The sequence below is a fragment of the Notechis scutatus genome, chromosome 6 (genome assembly GCF_049901735.1).
Source record: "Notechis scutatus isolate UNSWTSFEM ecotype Mainland chromosome 6, rNotScu1.2, whole genome shotgun sequence".
NCBI lineage: Eukaryota > Metazoa > Chordata > Lepidosauria > Squamata > Elapidae > Notechis > Notechis scutatus.
The window spans coordinates 67,501,413-67,522,867 of NC_142014.1; the positions used below are offsets into that span (position 1 = coordinate 67,501,413).

The 21,455-nt window shown below is 37.8% G+C and overlaps 1 protein-coding gene across 11 annotated transcripts in view; it reads left to right on the forward strand.

Annotated features, from left to right (window-relative positions):
* Positions 1 to 21,455, forward strand: part of CACNA1C (calcium voltage-gated channel subunit alpha1 C) — a 446,749-nt gene that overhangs the window by 294,204 nt on the left and 131,090 nt on the right. For 6 of the 11 annotated variants that reach the window (XM_087968602.1, XM_087968601.1, XM_087968603.1 and 3 more), the window contains exon 8: positions 13,054 to 13,144. In XM_087968602.1, coding sequence (XP_087824728.1) covers positions 13,054 to 13,144 — 91 coding nt within the window. Of the gene's footprint in view, positions 1 to 3,359; positions 3,426 to 13,053; positions 13,145 to 21,455 lie in introns of all 11 variants that reach the window. The other 5 variants (XM_087968599.1, XM_087968607.1, XM_087968605.1 and 2 more) reach the window with 1 other exon arrangement.

The window sequence follows — 21,455 nt, forward strand, 5'->3', positions numbered from 1 at the left end:
GCAGAAGCAGAAGAAGCAGAAGAAGAAGAAGAAGAAGAAGAAGAAGAAGAAGAAGAAGAAGAAGAAGAAGAAGAAGAAGAAGAAGAAGAAGAAGAAGAAGAAGAAGAAGAAGCTGCAAAAGAGAATTGGTACTTCAAAGCCTTCATCCTTCACCTCACAAATGTGACAGATACAAAGCACATCCAACAGGAATGAGCACACAGTTCTGTGTGAAGGTACTCTTGAAGGTACCTAGGAGCTGAATTGTGTGGGGCTTTAAAGATTAAAGCTCCTCCTGCTTTACCAAGCAGGTCCCAGGCTCATTTCACAATAAACATTCCAGGAGCTTTGTGTGTGGAGGGGTAAGGGTACTCAGACTCAAATCTAGCCCTTTGTCAGAATTGTCCACCAATCAGAACATTATTGTGATTTTTCAATGGTTTACCATCAGCTGGTGATCTTCAGCAAGTCTAGCAGATTTAACTAAATATTTTGTTTAACCTGCCTTCTACATCAGTATCCAGTGACAACTCAGAACTGAAGCTGTGAAGATATGAGCTGACAATGGAGAGAGCAGATTTTGCTGGTTTTTATTTAATGTCTGAAAAATAGAGGGACAGCACTTAAATTCAACAGTCTGGGAAATGTCCACTCTCCGGCATGCTATAGGCAAGAATTAGCATGTGCTTTCAGAGATTTTAGTGATCCTAGGGAATGTTTTGATACATATAATATAGCCTTTCAATTACATCTAAAATAGACTAGGCCATATCAAATTGCTTCTGGGAATTGTACAGGAGCTGATTTGAGCCCTTTGAAGAGTGACATATAAGTATAATGAGTAGCTTTAATTATTTAGTATAACTCAGTTTATTCTGCATTCATTTTAAGAGCTACAGAAAAGAAGATTAAGGTTTAAATTCAGTATAACATGCTCATGTAATAGCATATTACCTGAAATACAGTGGTGCATTAATCTGCAACTGTAATCCCAATTTTAAAGTGGTTTCATCTATTGGTAAAGGGATGGCATTTTTCTTATCTCTGTGTTTCCTCATTTATAAATTTTTTCCCACCGAGCAAGTGTAGTTTGGGAGACCTGACAAGATCCCTACCAGGATTTCTGATTTATCAGTGCCATTGTGAAACAGCCACACACACAGCAGTAGACCAAATAGTCTTGCAGAGAGGCAATGGGGTTTGGGACTACTATGAATGTAAATGCTGTGTCCAGGGGAATGTATTGGACTTCTATATATTTTCCATGATTCTCTGTAATAGGGAGGAAATTATTATTGGGATTCACTATTAGTTCATTCTTTCTCAACTGAACCTAGTTCTCTAGTTAATTGTGGTGGGGGGAAATAGGAGAAGAGAACACTATATGCTTTGCTTTGAATTCCTAAATGAAAGGCAGGACATAAATCTAGCAATAATAAATATGTTTCAGTTTTGATTATACTTTCTGGAAAAGAAGTGGCTGGCACTGTGGAGCACCAATGGATTGTTCTCTAAAGTACCTTTCACGATGAAACATTATTGTCAAGTAGGAACGGTCCTTTATTTACCTGTGCACAATTTGTTCCAATGCTTGCAACATCTCACAATATAAAAGCAGAAAATGGCTTTTTAAAAATCCATTTTTATGGAATCATAAAAATCAGAAATTGTACAACTATCTGATCAATAAAAATAATAACAATGTATGCACAAACATACGTTTCATCTACAGGTAGACCTCAACTTGGTAGTCCGCAATTTAAGTGGTTGGTAAGCAAACCTGGCTTCCCTCATTGACTTGATTGTCAGAAGCCAGCGGGGATGGTCGCACGTGATGATCACATGATTCTGGGACGCTGCGACCATCATGAATACACGCCAGTGGCCAAATGTCCAGATTTGATCATGTGATATGGGGATACTGTGATGGTAAATGGGAGGACTGGTCATAAGTCACTTTTTTCAGTGCTTGTTATAACTTCGATTTCTAAACGAATAGTTGTAAGTCAGAGACTACCTGTATTCAGGGGTGGGCTGCTACCGGTTCACCCCAGTCTGGGTGAACCAGTATCTAATTTTATAATTTTTAATACCGGTAAATCCCACCCTGCCCCTCCCAGGAGTCCCCACGTGGGTCATTTTGGATGCCAGGTAAGTACAGGGCCTGCACAGAGGCTTGGGGAGGGTAAAAAATGGGCCTCCCGGAGGCTCCTGAAGGCTGGAAACGGGCCCATTTCTGGCCTCTGGAGGGCCTCCGGAGCCCATTTTCACCTTCCTGGAGGCTTGAGGAAAGCCTCCGAAGCCCAGGGAGGGCAAAAACACCCTCCCCCCACCATGGTGCAGGAGGCTGACTAGGCCACACCCACCATGGCCATGCCCACCCATCAACCGGGCAGAAAACTGGTTGCTAAAATTTTTGAAGCCCACCCCTGCCTACATTTGATTCTAAATGCTTCTAAATAAACCTGTCTCTCTCTTCACTGTGCTGTTACGTGTTCCAGCTGAATTTATGAAGACTGGCTAGACTAGATTTCCGGAACTCAGACTGTTGCTGCCTTAGGAAACTGTTATCAATGATTTCCTTGTAAAAATGAATGGTTAGAGATAATGCACTCTTGGAAAGCCAATTACTGTACTCTTTTGAACCAGCTTCAAATCCCATTGAAGTTACTAACTGACCAACCAATCCCATTTCTTCTCAAGCTTGTCTTCAGGATTGCTATAAGAATAAAATGGTGGGGAGAATAAATACATTGCCCTCTTTTGGATAATGTGGCAGTAGTACTAACAAAAAAATGGCTCTGTGACAAGGGCTAAGAAACTCTAAGAGACAGATCACAGTTACAAGGCTGCGTGGGGAGGCGTAGGCCCACCAGATCTGGAGTAGGTGGCACAGAGAGTTAGTTTTCTGCATCTCTAAGTTGCCACCCAGTCATCATCTGCATAATACAGTCAGTTTATGGTAGTCCTAGAGAAGCCATTACATTGTCATTGCTGTAAAAATAAAATATGTTTCTAGTAGGTAATGTCCTAAATTAGTGTAAGAAAGAATGCTGTTGGATTAGATGAAAGGAGTTTGTTCTGTTGAATTTTGCAATTCTACATTTCAGCATCTGTGACTTCAGTTTAATAGCCTGGTATTTCTGGAGTTTCCTCAGTCCAGGTGGAAGGAGATGTTGTTAGATATGGACTGTGCCCTCACTGTTATAATGTTTTATTTTCCATATGCCTTTGTTTTCATTTTGTGTCTTTAATTCCCACCATGAAAGATAGAGTACATGTAAGCTGAGTTCCTTATTTCTTTTTCTTTTGATTGTCCCTGGCTGCATGTTCTCTGTTGATGTCTTGTTCCTGGTACTTGATCATCTTGTCTGTGGAAGGAAACACTCCAGCTGATAAGAAGAAAGGAAGGTTTGCTTGGTTTAGTCACTCCACAGAAACTCATGGTAACGTTCCAATGTTCTCTGTGTTCATCCTCTTGTATATGTGTGTGTTTCTCTGTGTAGTAGCTGTGCAGTCTTTTGGTGCATGTGTCTGTTTCTGTTGCTTTTGCAACATCATGCTCTTGTGCTCAAAGTGGAAATCTTCATTTACGATCCACATTTTGTTGGTATCTTCAGAATTGTATTGAAGATTATCAAGATCACTTAAGCATCTGAGACATTTTATCTGATTAATATGTCAAGATAATTCTAGTCTGTATATCCTATGCTGTGGTAATTTTATTTAGCTTCTGAATGCAATATGACAATAATTATTGTAACTCAGCTATGATCAGTAATGGCTGGCGCTTTTTGAGGCTAGTAGGGTAAAAAGCTGGGCAGCTAACTACAACAATTCATGCTTAGCGAACTAGGTTAAAAAAACAACAGCTGGAGCAAATTGTAGGCTGAGCCAGAATCATAGTCGGTACTTTCAATATCAGATGAGATTAGACATTTAAATAAGCTGATACATTTTTGTAGGCAAGTATTTTCAATACCATGATTGCAAAGGTAAGAGTTGGGAAGCTCTTCTTAACATTATTTTGTACGTACAGTACAAATGCAGATTAGAGGCATCATCCATGTACATTCTGATTATTGATTAGCCGGGTCCCAATTGGCTCTGGGTAACTGATCAAGATCTTGTACATGCACCAAAGACCTCAAGGTGGCCTCCACTGTTGCTTAGAGAATGGAGATGTTGGGGCACAAAACACAGTGGAACAAGAGAACAAACATGCAAATTAATTAGCCTGCCCGGTCACTCCCAGAGTCATAGGAATGAAGTATGAGGGGAGGCTAACGAGAGGCAATGATAGGACTACAAGTAGGTAGCTTTCTAGGCTATAGTTCCTACTCTTTCATATCTTAAAACTCCCTAATCACACTGCCAAAACACCTCATTCCCAATAGAATGGAAGCAAATGTCTGCTTTTTCTGAGAAGACCACGTGTATGCGTTTACAGGAATTCTTTTATTACATTTGTCATTGTGATAAATTTTAAGGATATTAAATTTTTTATTAAAAATACTGCTGACAATGTTTTTAATTGCTGTAACTGGAACATAATCGGTAAGAACCAATGAGGGCTACAGCATCATTTGCTAGTTTGGCAACAGTCTTCCATAAGCTCAAATGTAAATAACATACCCAAAGAAAGATGATTTTGTTCTCTTGTGTAGTTGTTTCATTTGTTTCCAATTTATTTAATTAATTAGTTTAATGAATTGTTAATCCTACTTTTATCTCTGATGTGGCAAAAGATAACTGTATAAATCTACCCCAGGTGAGTAAATACTAATCAAAATAAATCATGTTTGCTGACAGGTTTTTTCATAGTGAATGCTGTGGATTCTCCAGGTTTTATTAAACTTCGTTATTTGGGAAACTGCTAGATCACTTATCTATGTTCGCTGAGTCACTTCTGCATAGTTAGTTTGTTGGCTATGATTTGTTTTATATATCTTATTCAGAGATATGGAAAATATTCATTGAACTTAATGTTACAGAACTATGGTTTTAGATTGATTATGGATTATTAAAGGCCTTTGTAGTCCGGAGCTACTGCTGTTTAAAGCATTGAGGAGACCATGTTTAACCTTGTTAGCCCCAACTAAGGATACAGAACAGTGTTTTAACGTTGAAAATTTCATAGTTAGCAGATGTGAGGATTCGTGAATTTTGAACGTGAAACCTTCTGAAATATAGTGCCTTAAGCACGTACCACTAATGAAGTTGAGGCTGGATTATATCAACTAGAACTCGATGAGACTTAAGTAAGTAATCCTGTTATGTAAGTTGAATATAATGAGTCACCCAGATTTGAAAACAGTATCACCCAAACTGAAATATGGGTGTTACTATGCCGTAACTAAAGTGCAAACTTAATGTGAAGTTAAACATGTGTTTGAAGTAAAGGTTCATTCAGTGAATAATATTCTCTCCCCCTTAAGCAATCTTCTCTCTTCTTTAGGATAATCTCCTTTAAGCTTTACCATTTCTTTAGATATGCAAGCAAGAGAAAATAGTAATGCTGTCATCTTATGGATGTATCTATCACAAAAAAAAGATTGGTGTGGCTGGCTAGAGAGAAGCAAAAACTGGCTTCTCTAGCTCTGGGTAATGCAACTGCGGTGTTTTCAGCTGGTTTTATACAGTTCCTGAGGACCAGTTGTTAAAATGTCACATAGAACAGGAAAGAAAAAAATGTCCAGAAGGCATCTAATAAGTTTTGAACTTTTCATGAACAGGGCAACCCAAAGTCATGACAGGACCATGCTCCAGGCTTTCCAGCCAGACAACATATACAGGCAGAGTGGGAGAAATATGAACCTACAACCTAGCTCTAATTGTATTGAAAATATTGGGACTTAACGAAGAATAGAAGTCATTAAAAGAGAAAGGTAAAAGTTCCCTTCGCACACACATGCTAGTCGTTTCCAGCTCTAGGGGGCGGTGCTCATCTCTGTACAAAGCTGAAGAGCCAGCGCTTTCGGTCATGTGGCCGGCATGACTAAACACCGAAGGCACACAGAATACTGTTACCTTCCCCCAAAAAGGTGGTCCCTATTTTTCTACTTGTATTTTTTACGAGCTTTTGAACTGCTAGGTTTGCAGAAGCTGGGACAAATAATGGGAGCTCGCTCTTTTATGCGGCGCTAGGGATTCGAACCGCCAAACTGCCAACCTTTCTGATCAACAAGCTCAGCATCTTAGCCACTGAGCCACCATGTAATAATAATAATAATAATAATAATAATAATAATAATAATAATAATAATAATAATAATAATAATAAGGCATTACTTCCTTCTTAATATAATTTGATATGTGTAATTGTGCATTATGGATGAAAATCCTTCTAGATGTTTATATGTGCATATGACAATTTAGTGCAATAGAACTCTGGGGACAAAATTGTATTACATCAGTCCAGTTTTAAGCAAAAGTATAGTCAGGAATTTTGAGGTTATGGCGGCTGTTCCTTAATTAGGAAAGACCTTAGCCTTCTTTTAATTATCTATATTACCAGGCTTTTACTATCCACACTCAAGGATCTCAAGCTATTTCTCTTTTATATCTTTAATTTTCTGAGCCGTATCAAATTACCCAACCTTTTATAATTAAAAAATACCATCTGGCTTAAAAGGAGTTCTTTGTGTGGACCTTTTTGGTTTCTTTCAAAACCACTGCAATTCTCAAGTATTTCAATTTCATTTTGGTTAAATTTTATTGTTACAATCAGATTTCTGAATGTGCAATATTAACATACCATAATGGGAAATGTCAATTCCATTTGAAAGTTTAGGGGGTCATGACACTGCAAAATTTGAGAATCCCTATTTTATTGGTGCGGATCATACCGTGCTTTTTAAATCTGTGTTGAAATAATGCAACCTTTTTCTTAAGTTTCACTGGTACATCCTTGATGAGCAACTACTTTGATAATTCTCATTTTGAAGGGTTAGCATGACAAATTATTGCTAGAACCTGTAATTGCCTAATTTAAGTAATACCCTGGGCTCTTCAACATCTTCATCAATGATTTCGACAAGGGGATAGATAGTCTGCAAATTTGCAGACGACAGTAAGCTGGCAGGAATAGCCAACTCTCCAGAAGATAGGCTTAAGATACAGAAGGATCGTGACAGACTTGAACATTGGGCGTTATCTAAGAAAATGAAATTCAGTGGTGAAAAATGTAAGGTTCTACATTTAGGCAAGAAAAATCAAATGCACCGGTACAGTATATATGGTACCTTGCTCAATAGTAGTAACTGTGAGAGGGATCTCGGAGTCCTAGTGGACAGCCATTTAAATATGAGTCAGCCATGTGCAGCAGCTGCCCAAAAAGACAACATAGTTCTAGGCTGCATAAACAGAGGGATAGAATCAAGATCACCGTGAATTGTTAATACTACTTTATAATGCCTTGGTAAGGCCACACTTGGAATACTGCATTGAGTTTTGGTTGCCACGATGTAAAAAAGATGTTGAGACTAGAAAGAGTACAGAGAAGAGCAACAAAGATGATTAGGGGACTGGAGGCTAAAACATATGAAGAACAGTTACAGGAACTGGGTATGTCTAGTCTAATGAAAAGAAGGACTAGGGGAGACATGAGAGCAGTGTTCTAGTATCTCAGGGGTTGCCACAAAGAAGAGGGAGTCAAGCTATTCTCCAAAGCACCTGAGGGCAGGACAAGAAGAAATAGGTGGAAACTAATCAGAGGTGGTATTCAGCAGGTTCTGACCAGTTCTGGAGAACCAGTAGCAGAAATTTTGAGTAGTTCCACTTTTCTGACCCACACCTTGTTCCAAGGAAACAAACACGAAACAGAGGTAACAGCAAAACCTTTTAATGATTCTTTACGAATTCTGTTCCTTCATGGTTAAAACGCTGTTTCAAACTAATTGTCTCTGATAAGAACGAGCCTTGCCAAGGTTGTGCAAGACTGCCAAGAACAATAGATAAAGTTACTAAGAAATATTTCAAACACAAAGAATCTCCAAAAACCAACCAAGATATTCCGAACGTCCACAAGGCTTGAGTGCAAAAACTTCTTTGCTTCTCAGCTGACTTTTATCTCTTGAGGGAGGGGCCATTACCTTGCAGCCTTACTCCCAAGTTGCCCATGCTGCTGCAGCTCCTCTTTCCTTCGAGCAGCCTTGCACGCACGTGCACTGGGCACAGGCTCCTCGGGGACCTCTTCATCACTGCTGCTAGCCTCCACAATCTCCGATGGCAGCATTACACTCCCTGATAGTCCTGGCCCATCCCAGCATCACATGCAGGCCCCTCATCTGAGTCCTCGCTCTCTGAGACCTCAGCTGTTCATACCTGCTGCCGGCGAACCACAACAACCACCTCTGAATTGAACCCAGTTCTCTCCATCCTGTGTGCATGGATGGAAGGATCAGCTGATTGTCTCTTCAGTGACAAACTACCTGGCCTGCCCATGCAGAAGGGGCAAAAGAGGAGGCCAGCAGAAGTGATTGTTCAGTACTGCATCTGTACAACACTATGGATCAAATCGCTTCTTTTTGGAGACAAGGATCAAGCAAGAACAGATAGAATTAGCTTATATGAGTTTACTTCTCAACTTACGACCCGTTGCTTTGTAATCATTTGAAGTTACAGTGAATCAGATTTGAAGTTCTGACCGCTAGCCCACTGCTCACAGTCACATGGGGCTGCATGTGGGGCTGCATGTTGGGTAGTCAGCAACCAGCCTGTATTTATGGCCATTCATAGCATCCAATGATCACATGACTACATTTCATGGCATTTTGCCGAGAATTGGCATTTCCTTCCAGTTTTTGGCAAAAAAAATAAAATACCCCATAGCAAACAGTGGGTTTGCTTTATGACTGCAATCTTTACTTTATGATTGTGCTTTACAACTATCATGTTCACTGTACAACTGCTGCATTCATTTAATGACTGCAGGGGAAAAGGCTGTAAAATTTGGTCAGTCATGGGTCACCTGCTTTTATGACCATCGGGATTTAAGACCATAATGGGCAATCTCCATTGTAGTTCTAAGTCAAGGATTACCTGTACTTTTGGTTCTTTGCATTTTTTCCTGTTTCACTCTGGAGCAGATCTAGAAGAAGGTATGAGAGCTTCATGAGAGATTCTCTTACCCTTTTCTATCTCTGTTCCAAGGAAGGTGAAAGAAGGACTGTTTATAATTAATTCCCTCTCTTCATTTATCCGTCAGGATTAAAAAAAAAATCATTATTAAGAACCCAATTTCAATTAGGAGGTAAACATGGTTTAGTCTTTAGCTGTAACTTTTTACTTGGAGTTTTGGCACCTTCCTTCAACTCCTTGGAAAAGCTCAGATTGACTAACATATTTCATTTATATTGGAATAAGCTGCCTTCCTTGCTTTCTGTCTGCCGGACTACCCCTCTTCTTTTTAGTTTCTTTTTTCCCTTTCCTTTTTTTCCCCTTTAAGCTTCTTTCCAGTCTTAAAAATCACACAATTTTCTTTGGAGTTGAGTATATAAAATTTTGGCCTCCTTCAAGCTCCATGTATTACTTTGCTAAGTTTACTGTGAGTGCCACCCTTTAGCAAATGTTTTGACAGTGACAGCAGAATTCTGCATTAACCTAGGATTTTCAAGTTAGTATGCATAGTAAGAACTGATCGCTTTACAATCTAATGTCTACCGTGAAGTTTCTATATGACTCTATCAGCAATAAATTTTAACAAGATCCCTTGAACTGAGCAAGGGATGAAAATCAATGTTGTTTTAATCTATTAAACACAACCTGAAACCTTAATAAAAATGTTCTTTATATCTCATTAAAGAGCCCATTGCCAATATTCTGTAACTATTACGAAAAAAAAGTAGCTGAGGTGTTGCATGGAATGAGATTTAAAGAAGGATGGAAGCCTTTGATAAGGATCTGGTAATGCTAGCTGTGTATTCATATTGCCCTATGAGAAAATGTTAAGAATTTGATGCATCCAAATTATTTAAATGACCAACTTAAAAAGAACTACAATGCACATGATTATGTTAAGGTTTAAGACTTTGATAAATATTGGAACACGTGCTAAATTTTATCAAGAATAACAGTGCCTTATATACAAAATCTATTTTGGGAATCTGAGAGATTTTTTTCCTTTTTTTAAAATAGATTTTTATTATATTTTCCACAAATACAAATACAACGTTGTAATATTTGGAGTTCTCCCTTTCCTTCATTTCAAATATGAGCATGTCCATTTCCGCACATTCCAAGATTTTATTTATGACTGCATCTTCTGGGGGGATGTTGGGTCCTTTCCACATTTGTGCAAAAGCTATTCTGGGATATATATTTTTTGCCTTTGCATTGTGTTTATAAAATTATTTCTCTTTTAAAAATATCATTCTTTATAAAATTAAGTGGCAGAGTGATAATATGCTGGGTGAAGAATAGCTGAGACCAATAACCATTGCTTCTGATTAGCTCCTTAGCTAAAATATTTGACAGTATGGGTAGTCCTCCACTTACAACAGTTCATTTAGTGACCATTCAAAGTTACAATGGCACTGAAAAAGTGATTTGTGACCATTTTTCTCACTTACAACTATTGCAGCATCCCCATTGTCATGTGATCAAAATTCAGATGCTTGACAGTTGGTTCATATTTATGAAGATTGCAGTGTCCTGGGGTCATGTATCACCTTTTGCACCTTTTGATGAGCAAAGTCAATGGGGAAACCTGATTCATTTAACAACCATGTTACTAACTTAACAACTGCAGGGATTCAGTTAACAACCGTGGCACGAACGGTCATAAAATTGGGCAAACTCACCTAACAAATATTTAACTTAGCAAGAGAAATTTTGGGCTCAATTGGGGTTGTAAGTCGAGGATTACCTGTATTGGAAACCGCTGGTGGTTGAATAGATGTGAAAAGTAATATCTTGTTAGCCACCAGTGGCTAATAAGATGTTACTTTTCACATCTATTCAACTCCCTAATATTTAGGAAAGATAGAGTACTTATCCTGGTTTTCAAGATGTACGAAATAAGGTGCTTTCTGACAAAGTATCAGCTGCACAATGGCATTATTTGTTGTCCTGTTTGAAAGGAAGAAAAGAAGACATTGTTTTGTCCAATGAACAAATCCATGCAAATCTTTCAGAAGACCAGACTAGAGTTTACTTTGAACTTTACTGAAGTGAAATAGTCTCTTTTATTTTACTGGATACTATATAGATTACTCATGAAGAATTCAACTGCAAACAAGCTCATTCCGTAGGCTCATCACAATCTGAGGGGATCCAGTTTGCAGAATGGAGAATTTATAGTTTGTTTTACCTGCAGTTGTAGCTTCTAGATGGTACACACATCTTCATAAAGATTCGTGACTTATGCTTTAATCTCTTAGTCTCACAGTTAAGCTTGATACCTACGTTGTGAATGAAATGCGTGTGGCATGGCCTGCCCTATTCAAATTAGCTAGTGCAGAACAATACATTATTCGTTTCATCCACAAATCGGATATTTTATGAAGTGTCCAGATGTTTTAATAAAACTGTAAAATATGGGAGGAAGGCTATTATACAAGAACAGTGGAAAAAAACAAGAAATACACTGGAAAATATGAAAATAACTTAGAATAACTTAGAATAACAGAATCGAAAGGGACCTTGGAGGCCATCTAGTCCAACCCCCTGCTCAAGAGGAGAGTATTCCAAACATTCGCTTCTACCTAGGATCGAACTTACAGCCTCCTGATTGTGAGGCGAGAGCGCCACCTCTAGGCCAGGGTTGAAGATTAATACCTGAAGATTGTATCACGAAGCAGTGATTTTATTGGTCAGATCACCGACCTATAGGATGGAGGTGTAAATTGAGGCACATTTGGGCACAAGCCATGGGTGGGCAGTGGACACAGATAATTTGAACGATAAGAGAATTTTGGAAAGAGGCTTGTTTTAATGACCCAGAATTCAACATGAACTTGTTATCATAGATTGGTATGCTATTTGTTCCTTTAATTTGCCCTGTAATTTGTAAGATAATTTATAAGATTCTTAAACACGAGGCAATGCAGGGCATGATATGTGATGTGTTTCTCAATTTTATCCACTTTAAGATGGGTGGACTTCAACTCCCAGAATTCTCCCAGCCAGCCATGAAGTTCATCCTGTTAAAGTTGCCAAGATTGAGAAACACTAGCCTAGTAGTTAAGGCATTGCAACTCTTCAATGCAACCTATACAGTAAATCTGGCTGAGGAATTGTGGGAATTGAAATCCACCCATCTTAAAGTGACTGAGGTTGAGAAACACTGTATATGTGATTGGATGGATGGATGGATGGTGGCCTTTATATCACTGTTCAGCAGAAAAGATGCCAAAGGAATAGTTAGTCATAAGGTGTTGATTAATTGAAGAAAAAGCTCATCATTGGAAAGGCTATATCCTTGCAACTCATAAGAGTCAACATCAGAGATGGTTGTCAACTATGCAATTGGACAGTGAGTTAAATACCCAAATCTCGAAATATACAGGTAGTCTTCATTTACTAACCATTTGTTCAGTGACTATTTGAAGTTATTGAGACCAGCCCTTTAAGTTGTAGTCATCATGCAGTCGTCATGTAACATTTCACTCTATAACCACACTGCTTAGCAACAGAGCTGATGTTGTAAGTTGAGTGCAGTTATGTGATATTTCACTTTACAACTACATTATTTAGTGACAGAGTTGCTGGTCTCAGTCGCAGTTGGTAATTGAGGCCTGCCTGTAGGTGTATATGCGCATGCAGTGTCTGTGCCTGCGCGCGTGTGTGCGTGTGTGTGTGTGTGCGCGCACACACACACACACACACACTGTATGTACAAACCGACACTTGAAATTTGTTTCATTATCTAGAGGTTACAGGTCTTACTTGAGATTTTTATTTCAATCACATAGGTCTGAATCTTAAAACTCCATTCACCTGCTCGTGCTTCCTCTTCATACTTAATATGTGCCTTTCTGCTAAGCCGGTGCTTTTGCTGATAGTAAAACTCATTTATGCAGGACGGACTAATTACCAACTATCATTTCTTTTTCTTTCTTCTGACCCTTGCAGTGAGCATGCCCACCAGTGAGACAGAATCTGTGAACACCGACAATGTGGCTGGAGGTGATATTGAAGGAGAAAACTGCGGCGCACGACTGGCGTGAGTTTGATTCTGTTTATATTATGTTGGTGTCCTCTTGATTACAAGAGGGAGCCTGGATGAAATTAAGGTTTAGCGGGAGTGAAATATCAGAACTGTCTTTGTCTGAAAGTGTTTCTTCCAAAAAGAATGAAAGTAAATTTGGAGTGATTCACATTTTCTGTCAGACTTTTCTTTTCTTAAATGCACCAGAAAAATTATTCCTATGACTCTGCACAAAAGCAGTATTCCGCTGCCCGCTGTCCAGAATTTCTTAATTTTAAAAAAACTGACATTCATATTCATAGAAAGTGATATTAAGAAGAATTTCTCAAGACAGTTTCCTTGGCCAAACCACACATTTGAAAGGCTCCTTTCAGAAATTTCAGACTGCATAGAGCAAATTAAAGGGACAGTAAAAATTAATCCATTTTTCTCCCTTAAGAATAAGAATACATCCGATCCTCGACTTACAATAGTTCATTTAGTGAACATTCAAAATTACAACAACACTGTAAAAAGTGACTTATGACCATTTTTCACACTTACGACCATTGCAGCCTCCCCATGGTCACGTGATCAAAATTCGCCCGCTTGGCAACTGACTCATATTTATGGTGGTTGCAGTGTCCTGGGCTCATGTGATCACATTTTTTTAAACTTCTGATAAGCAAAGTCAAGGGAGAAGCCAGATTCACTTAACAACTATATTACTAATTTAACAACTGCAGCAATTCACTTAACAACAGTGGCAAGAAAGGTCATAAAATGGGGCAAAAATCACTTAAATGTCTCACTTAGCAACAGAAATATTGGGCTCAATTGTCGTAAGTCGAGGACTACCTGTATCTTCCAGAGAATTATTTTTAAAATGTGTGAACGCTAGGAGAAACATAAAAATATATGGAGATACAGAGAGCATAAAATGTCTTTGGTGAAGCATACTTTGTCACAGATTAAGATTCCTTAGGAATACATTATGTTTCACGTTAGATGTTCACTATCCTCAGCAACTTGACACAAAGTACAAGCTTTATCCTTTATTTCTTATAAAAACATGACAGTAAGTATAGTTTAGATACATATATCACATATATCACAAGACAAACACAGACTTCAGAGAGTAATTAGGACTGCAGAAAAAACAATGGCTACCAACCTGCCTTCAATCGAGGACCTGTATAATGCTTGAGTCAAAAAGAGGGCTGTGAAAATATCTACAGACCCCTCACATCCCGGACATAAACTGTTTCAACTCCTTCCCTCAAAATGACGCTATAGAGCATTGCACACCAGAATAACTAGACACAAAGACAGTTTTTCCCCGAACGCCATCACTCTGCTAAACAAATAATCCCCTCAAAACTGTCCAACTATCCAACTATAAGTCTGGATTACTATTGATCTTCTCATCACTCCTTATCACCCATCCCCTCCCACTTGTGACTGTATGACTGTAACTTTGTTGCTTGTATCCTTATGATCTATATTGACTGTTTTCTAGTATGATTGCTTATTGTACCCTATGACTATTATTAAATGTTGTATCTTATGATTCTTGACTCTTGACAATGTATCTTTTCTTTTATGTATACAGAGAGCATTTGCACCAAAACAAATTCCTTGTGCGTCCAATCACACTTGGCCAATAAAGAATTCTATTCTATTCCTTTAAAAAAAAAATTCTGTTCAATGCTAGCATAGCACAACCTTGAGCATTTCTCCAAGTTAGAAGTGGCCATCTCCTGGTTTAGGTCAGAGTTCTACTTGTACCAAAACAATTGTAATAAAATCAGAGTTTGCTGTGATGCCTCTGTTTGCTGTGGTGCCTCTGTTTAATGTTACTTCAGAGTGTTTAGAAAAACTCAGGCACTCACAGTGATCATACCTGCACTTCTTGTTGTTCCTGAATTACTTCATAATGAGCAGTTTTACATGATCCCTTCAGGTGTTGAAAACCCAGGTGAAAGGGAGGCACAGATCCTATAATCTCATCTCAGCCTCTCTTTCTTGAATATGCACAGAACTGGTTCATGGGTTTCTCACTGTGCACTCCGTCCTTGGAGTGAGAACCAGGATTGGTTTGGTGGGAAGGGGGTTGAATGAGTGGCGAATTGGCTGTAGCGAGTTATCCCATTCCACAGCAGGGGAGGGATGTCCTTGGATACGAAGTGATATAAGTGTGTTGGTTCCCTTCTTATGGGTAAGAACTGGAGGAGAAACTGACATGGTTGAATGAGGAAGGATGCCCCTACCTGCTGGTGGGAGGAGCAGGGGAGGGGTGCCTTTGCATGTTGTATATGTGAGAGTGTGGTAGTGTAGTGGGGAGTTGGTTACAGGGTACCTTGTTGATGCTGAGAGCTGTTAGACTAAAGTTCCTTGGTGTGTGGATCCACAAAAATGTGGATTTTTTTATCTTTTTAATATCTGTTGTTTTTATATCTGTTGTTGTCTCTGCCTGTTGTTTGCTACCCAGAGTCACCTTTGGTTAAATAGAGATAGATAGATAGATAGATAGATAGATAGATAGATAGATAGATAGATAGATAGATAGATAGATAGATAGATAGATAGATAGATGTTATACTTTTAAAACCATCAATCAGTTGGACCAGGGACTTCTGATGCTAGTTACTAGGAAGGGGAAAAATACAAAATAGATTGAATTAACTCCTTGAAACAAACATAGTTGTCATTTTTGTGATTTTTATTTTGTCCTGAAATTCCATAGATCATTTATGCATTGTAGGAGGAGAATTATGGTTGTCTATGACAGTCAAAAACCAGGAGGATCTGGGATATCCCTTTCAGGATGACAAATATCATTAAAAATCATAATCTTTCACTGATGAAATGAACATATTCTCAAAATCATATGCCTTTCAATAAAATTTGTTACCTTGAAAAGAATCCATCATGTTCTTTTGGACACATCTTTTTAACAGGTTTCAAATAAAAATAAATTTTTACATAGAAATAGTAACTTGGGATAACTGCAAAAGATTGTCTGAAAAAACAATAATTGAGAAAGTGACAAAGATCATCTTGTAAAATAACTAGGAAGAAAGAGTTTATATGCAAGAATATAAACCATGGGAACAGAATTGTATTTTGAAGCCAAAGGCCTGTAATCTCTTCCCAAATGAGATAAAAACTAGCTTACATAAATGTTTTTCATCATGATTCAAAATAGTATTTTTCAGTGACCCAGAGGTTTGTAAGAAAGCAAGATTTTCCCACGCGCAGATCTATGCAGTGTCTAAAGAGGCATTTGCCTTATACAATCCCTTGATTATTACAGTATATATGAACTGGACCACAATTCTGGAGTAGTGCTATGTTAGGGGTTATTTTCCCATCCCTGGAATTAGACTGATACAACATTCAAATCAATCTAATTAATTCATTTGTTCTACACCATTTAAATTATGTGCAGTCTACTATCCTACAGAGATGCTCAGCTATGTCCTTTGCTGAAATCTTGTTTGAGAATAATATATAAATGCACTATCAGAACTATAAAAAAAAAATGCTCCCCAAGCTCAGCTTGCTTAGTTCTTCTGCACTGACAGTTTGTCAGGAATTGTAGTTTGCAAAGCTGTCTTTCTAATGTGGGAAACCTTGCACTCCCCAGGAGTGGGGAGGGAATGGAGATTTTACAGTATCCTTCCCCTGCCACGCCCACCAAGCCACACCCACAGAACCGGTAGTAAAAAAAAATGTATCCCACCACTGCCATAGTATGTCCTGAAAATCTTATCAATAATGGAACTGCTCCATCAGAAGTAATCACCAAGCTTTCAGCATATTTTTCTAGACAATTTATTTGGTGCTTTTGTATCTGGTGGAAGAAGTCCTACTGAGACTTCCTTTGAACACCAGAGCCTGAAGCTGGCAATAGACAACTTTAAAGGACAGCTTGTATTGTCAAGCTTTCTTTTTGATCAAAGAAAGTATTGTGATTCTTTGGATCCCATTTGATTTTCAAATCAAAGTTTGCTTCTGTCACATGCACCTGATCTGAAAAAGGTAGCAGTGGAGTCTATTTATAAACCATGCTGTTCGAGCATTGTTTGGGGAAATAAAACTCTAAGGCTGTATTCGATCCAAAATCTAAAATGATTTAAAAGCACAACGGCTTTTTGAAGACTAAACCAATTGGAGGAAATATTGACAATGTTAAGGTGTGCCTTCTCAGTTTTGTATGTAAAAAGACACAAATAAATTGTAATTGAAGAAAGTCACATCAATTTATTTTATGGGATAGACTTAATTAACTTTCTTAAATGAATGTTCTTGACATCGGCTGGATTATACCTTAATTTGGGAAATAATCGATGTAAACTAAATGGGATTATATTCATGGTGAGCAAATCCTTGGCTTCTGAAATAAATGGGCTTTTACTTTTTAGTGTGAAAAGGACTCCTGACTAATTCTGTTTTGTTATTTAACATGATTGATTGCATTTAACTTTATGGATCTCAGACTATCATTTGCTGGATTTGGAGGGAAAATTAATGAGAAATTAGTTCTCAGATTTCATCTCCTTATAGGGAGATGAACAACAGCAGTGGCTTTTATGAAATATTCAATATACTGTAGCTTTGGTCCAGTTATTTTATTTTAATATTTTAATTCTGGTATCCAAGCATTCATAGCATGTATTCACAAGCCCCCACATTATTTTAATAATTAAGTAAAAGTAGCTAAAGTGCTCAACATCTTGCTGCATAACCAAGATTTCTGCAATTTTGTGTGAGATTTTACAAAACGTCATCCTTTAAAAAGGACATTTATTTTCTTAACTAATTTTTTTAAATTAATGATAATGAACATAATAGTGCAGTGCTGCCTCCTGGCAAAAAATATTGCTAATCCCTGCTATTCAGTATAAAAATAGTTCTTCAAGGACTTGCAGAGGCCAAAGGTCCTCGGTTACAAATTAACAAGCCCCTTTTTTAAAAAACCATAATTTGAGATGCATTGGGACTTTTTCGGATTCTCCAATACATCATGTCCTTTAACTCTTCCTCACCCCTTTTGGGCCTCTAACCAAATCTGTGATGGGAAATGTATTATGGGTTGTTCTCATAACCATAGAATTATTAGCATAACAATACTCTGTGTGTTTGCTTACTTTTTTTTTTTTTTGAAACAAATTTTATTAATTTTTAAAGACAAACAAAACATAAACCTTGTAGACATTAAACCTCTTTCCCTTGTAAATTTTTACAAGGCAGATAATACATTATTTTATACAGTGTGATTTTAATATATCCCATTTCTACTTAAATATCTTTTAACACTCTCATTTCTTCTCTTTAAATTTAGTCATCCTATTCATATTTCCCTCTGTCTTGTTTACAATTATTCTCCTCCCGCTTTCCTCCAAGGTTTTATTAAATCTCAGATAAACATACACACACAAAACACATAAAGTAAAACTTCTTTTTCAAAAAAGTAGCTTGGCCCTGGATTACCTCTCTTTGTATGGACTTCAATTAAATTCATATTCATCTTATATGCCATTACCTATCTTAATTACCATTCTGTGTCTTCCTTATAACTTCTCCCCACTTTCCACTCTTTTTAATTCTATTTTGTTTATTATCTTAATTTAAATCATTATATTTCTATCCTTTGTCCATTCTTTTCCAATTGTCTATTTATCTCATTCCCCATAATAAAATAAAAGAATTTCTCCTGAAATCACAAATCAAAGTATGATGCCTTTCCATCGCACCTCTAAATTAACATTTAAAGTAACACCAAGTTCCCTATCTGATTCTGCTTAGTACATACTACTTACAAAAAGAAAATAGTAAATCCATAACATAATTAAATATATAATTAAACATTAAATCTCTTAACATTCCAATTATCTATTTCTAAAACAAATATTACAATAATATATTCATACTAACATCCACACAATAGTCAATTAAAATCTATATTTAAACTAAGTATTTTAAACCTTCCTTTTAATATTTTATTAAATCTTAAATTCTACCATTATTAAACCTTTAATATTTTAGTCTTTACTCAAATCTTATAAAATTATAATTTTCTATTTCTAATACAAATACTACAATACTATCTTATGTACCTTGCAGAATCCTTTTAAAACAAAATTATATTACCCTTTATCCCTGAAAAACAATTTCTTTTTTCGCATCTTGTTTCATACCCTTGTGGCCTTTTTCCCCCTTCTTCCTCCCTGTCTTATCCTTTCTGGTCTTTTTACCCCCCTTAACTTCCCCTCTCTGTTGTATTTCTCTTTCCTTTTGCTTTCTAGCCTTGTATTGATTTTGCATCTTATTTTTCACTTTCTTAGATATTTTTTTAAGTCTTATATCCTTTTTTCCCCCTCTTTCTCCTTCCTTTCTTGATCAGCTCTGTGGGTTCATTAAAGATGGCTTCTTCTTCTTCTTCTTCTTCCATCAGTTGTTGTATTTGCTGATAAGTAGCAAGCGCCATTTCTAAAAAGCAAAAAATTTCTCCCACATCGTCTTTCTTTATTTTGCCATATTCCTCTCTCAGTTCATCAGCAGATAAAGTCATTTTAAATTCTCTTTTTTTCCCCCCCCTTCTTCTTCTTCTTAAAACAGCCAAAGATATTTCCAAGCTTAAAACAATTCCCAAAGTCCCAAAGTCATCAAACAATCCAAACAAAGCACAAAGTTCTTCCCTTCTTCCTGGGTTAATATCAGTTGCAAAGGGAGAAAAAAAAAAGCCAATCTGTATTTTAAAATCTTATTGCAGTAACTTCCAATCTCCAAAATCTTCCAGGCATCTCCTTCAACAAAATCTTAATATAAATTTTCCTTTTGTCCTCTCCCTTCCCATTTATAACAAGAAGCTTTAAATTTTTACCTTTTGTAAAATAGTAGGATTTTCAGTATTCATTTGTTAATTCCATGTGGAAGGAGAGTAAACTTTCACTTTAAACACTTTCACTCGCCGCTTGCAAATCTCTTCTGGAAACAAAGTATCTTTCAAAAAAAAAAAAAACACCAAATCTTAGATTTCAGGGTATTAAATGTATCTTCTAGTCCCAGTTCAGCCAAAAAAACTTTCGCTTCAAAACTTTCTCCTTCTTCCTCCAGCACGATCTTGTCCGGCTGCTGGCTTCTTTGTGGCGGCCATTGCTGACCGCCGCTGGACCGACTTGAGAAAAGGAGGTTGTGCCAGGTGGGGAAGGGGTCTGTGAACACCCCAACCCCCTGCCCGGATCCTCCCTGTTTTCGGTTGCCTCTACGGGGCAACCTTATCCTCCAGACCCGTCTGGGTCGGAGGAACCAAGAACGGCTAGCGCGGCGGGGATCGCAGAGATCGCGAAACCCCGCCGCCTCCGAAGCCTGGCGAAACCGGAAGTCCTGTGTTTGCTTACTTTTTAATCAAACATGAAGACCCCAGAGATGAACAGATAAACAGGACTAGGACTAGACAAAACTTTGGATTCAATCTGTAGTCTCCTAGTCCCAGGAAAAGATGTTTCTGGTATGCTCAAATACATCAAACGCAGTTATTTCTAAAGGGTTGCACAGCAGAATATTCAGCAGCTTCTGACTAGTTCTAGAGAACCGGTAGTGGAAATTTTGAGTAATTCAGAATACCACCTCTGACTGGCCCCACCCCCATCTATTCTCTGCCTCCCGAATCCCAGCTGATCGGCTGGGTCTTCTTATGTTGCCCCGCACAGGAGAACGGAGCTGGAAAGCAGGGTAGTGGGGTAGGAATGGTATTTTGCAGTATCCTTCCCCCTGCAGTGGGGAGGAAATGGCGATTTTACAGTACCCTTCCCCTGCCACGCCCACCAAGCCACGCTCACTAAGCCATGCCATGCCTACCAAGCCACGCCCACAGAACCGTTAGTAAAAAAAAATTGAATCCCACCACTGGTGCACAGACCATTCTGATTGAATTAACAATTGATTTACGCCAGCACCCTACTTCCTGTAACACATAAACATTGAACGAGATGGATCATTGATCCCTGAAGGTGCTTGATAACCCACCAAAAAGAAATTACAGTTGTACCAAACGATCCTAGATGTACCCAGGAGTTTTGTGAGAAATTTCACCAGGAGAAGCAGATAAAAAATGTCAGTGCTGCATATGTAAAAAGTTAGGGGTGGGGTGGGGATTATTAAATAACCTGTTGGCAAGACGAAGAGTATTAGACGCAGCTTTTAAAACCCACAATAAAATCACTACATGCATAAAAAGTGAAATAACAGTCACATCTATTAGCTTAATTAGATAAAAAGATTTTCAAAATACTGCTAAGCTGCTTTGATGAAGAAAAAAAAAAGCGCTACATTATATTCA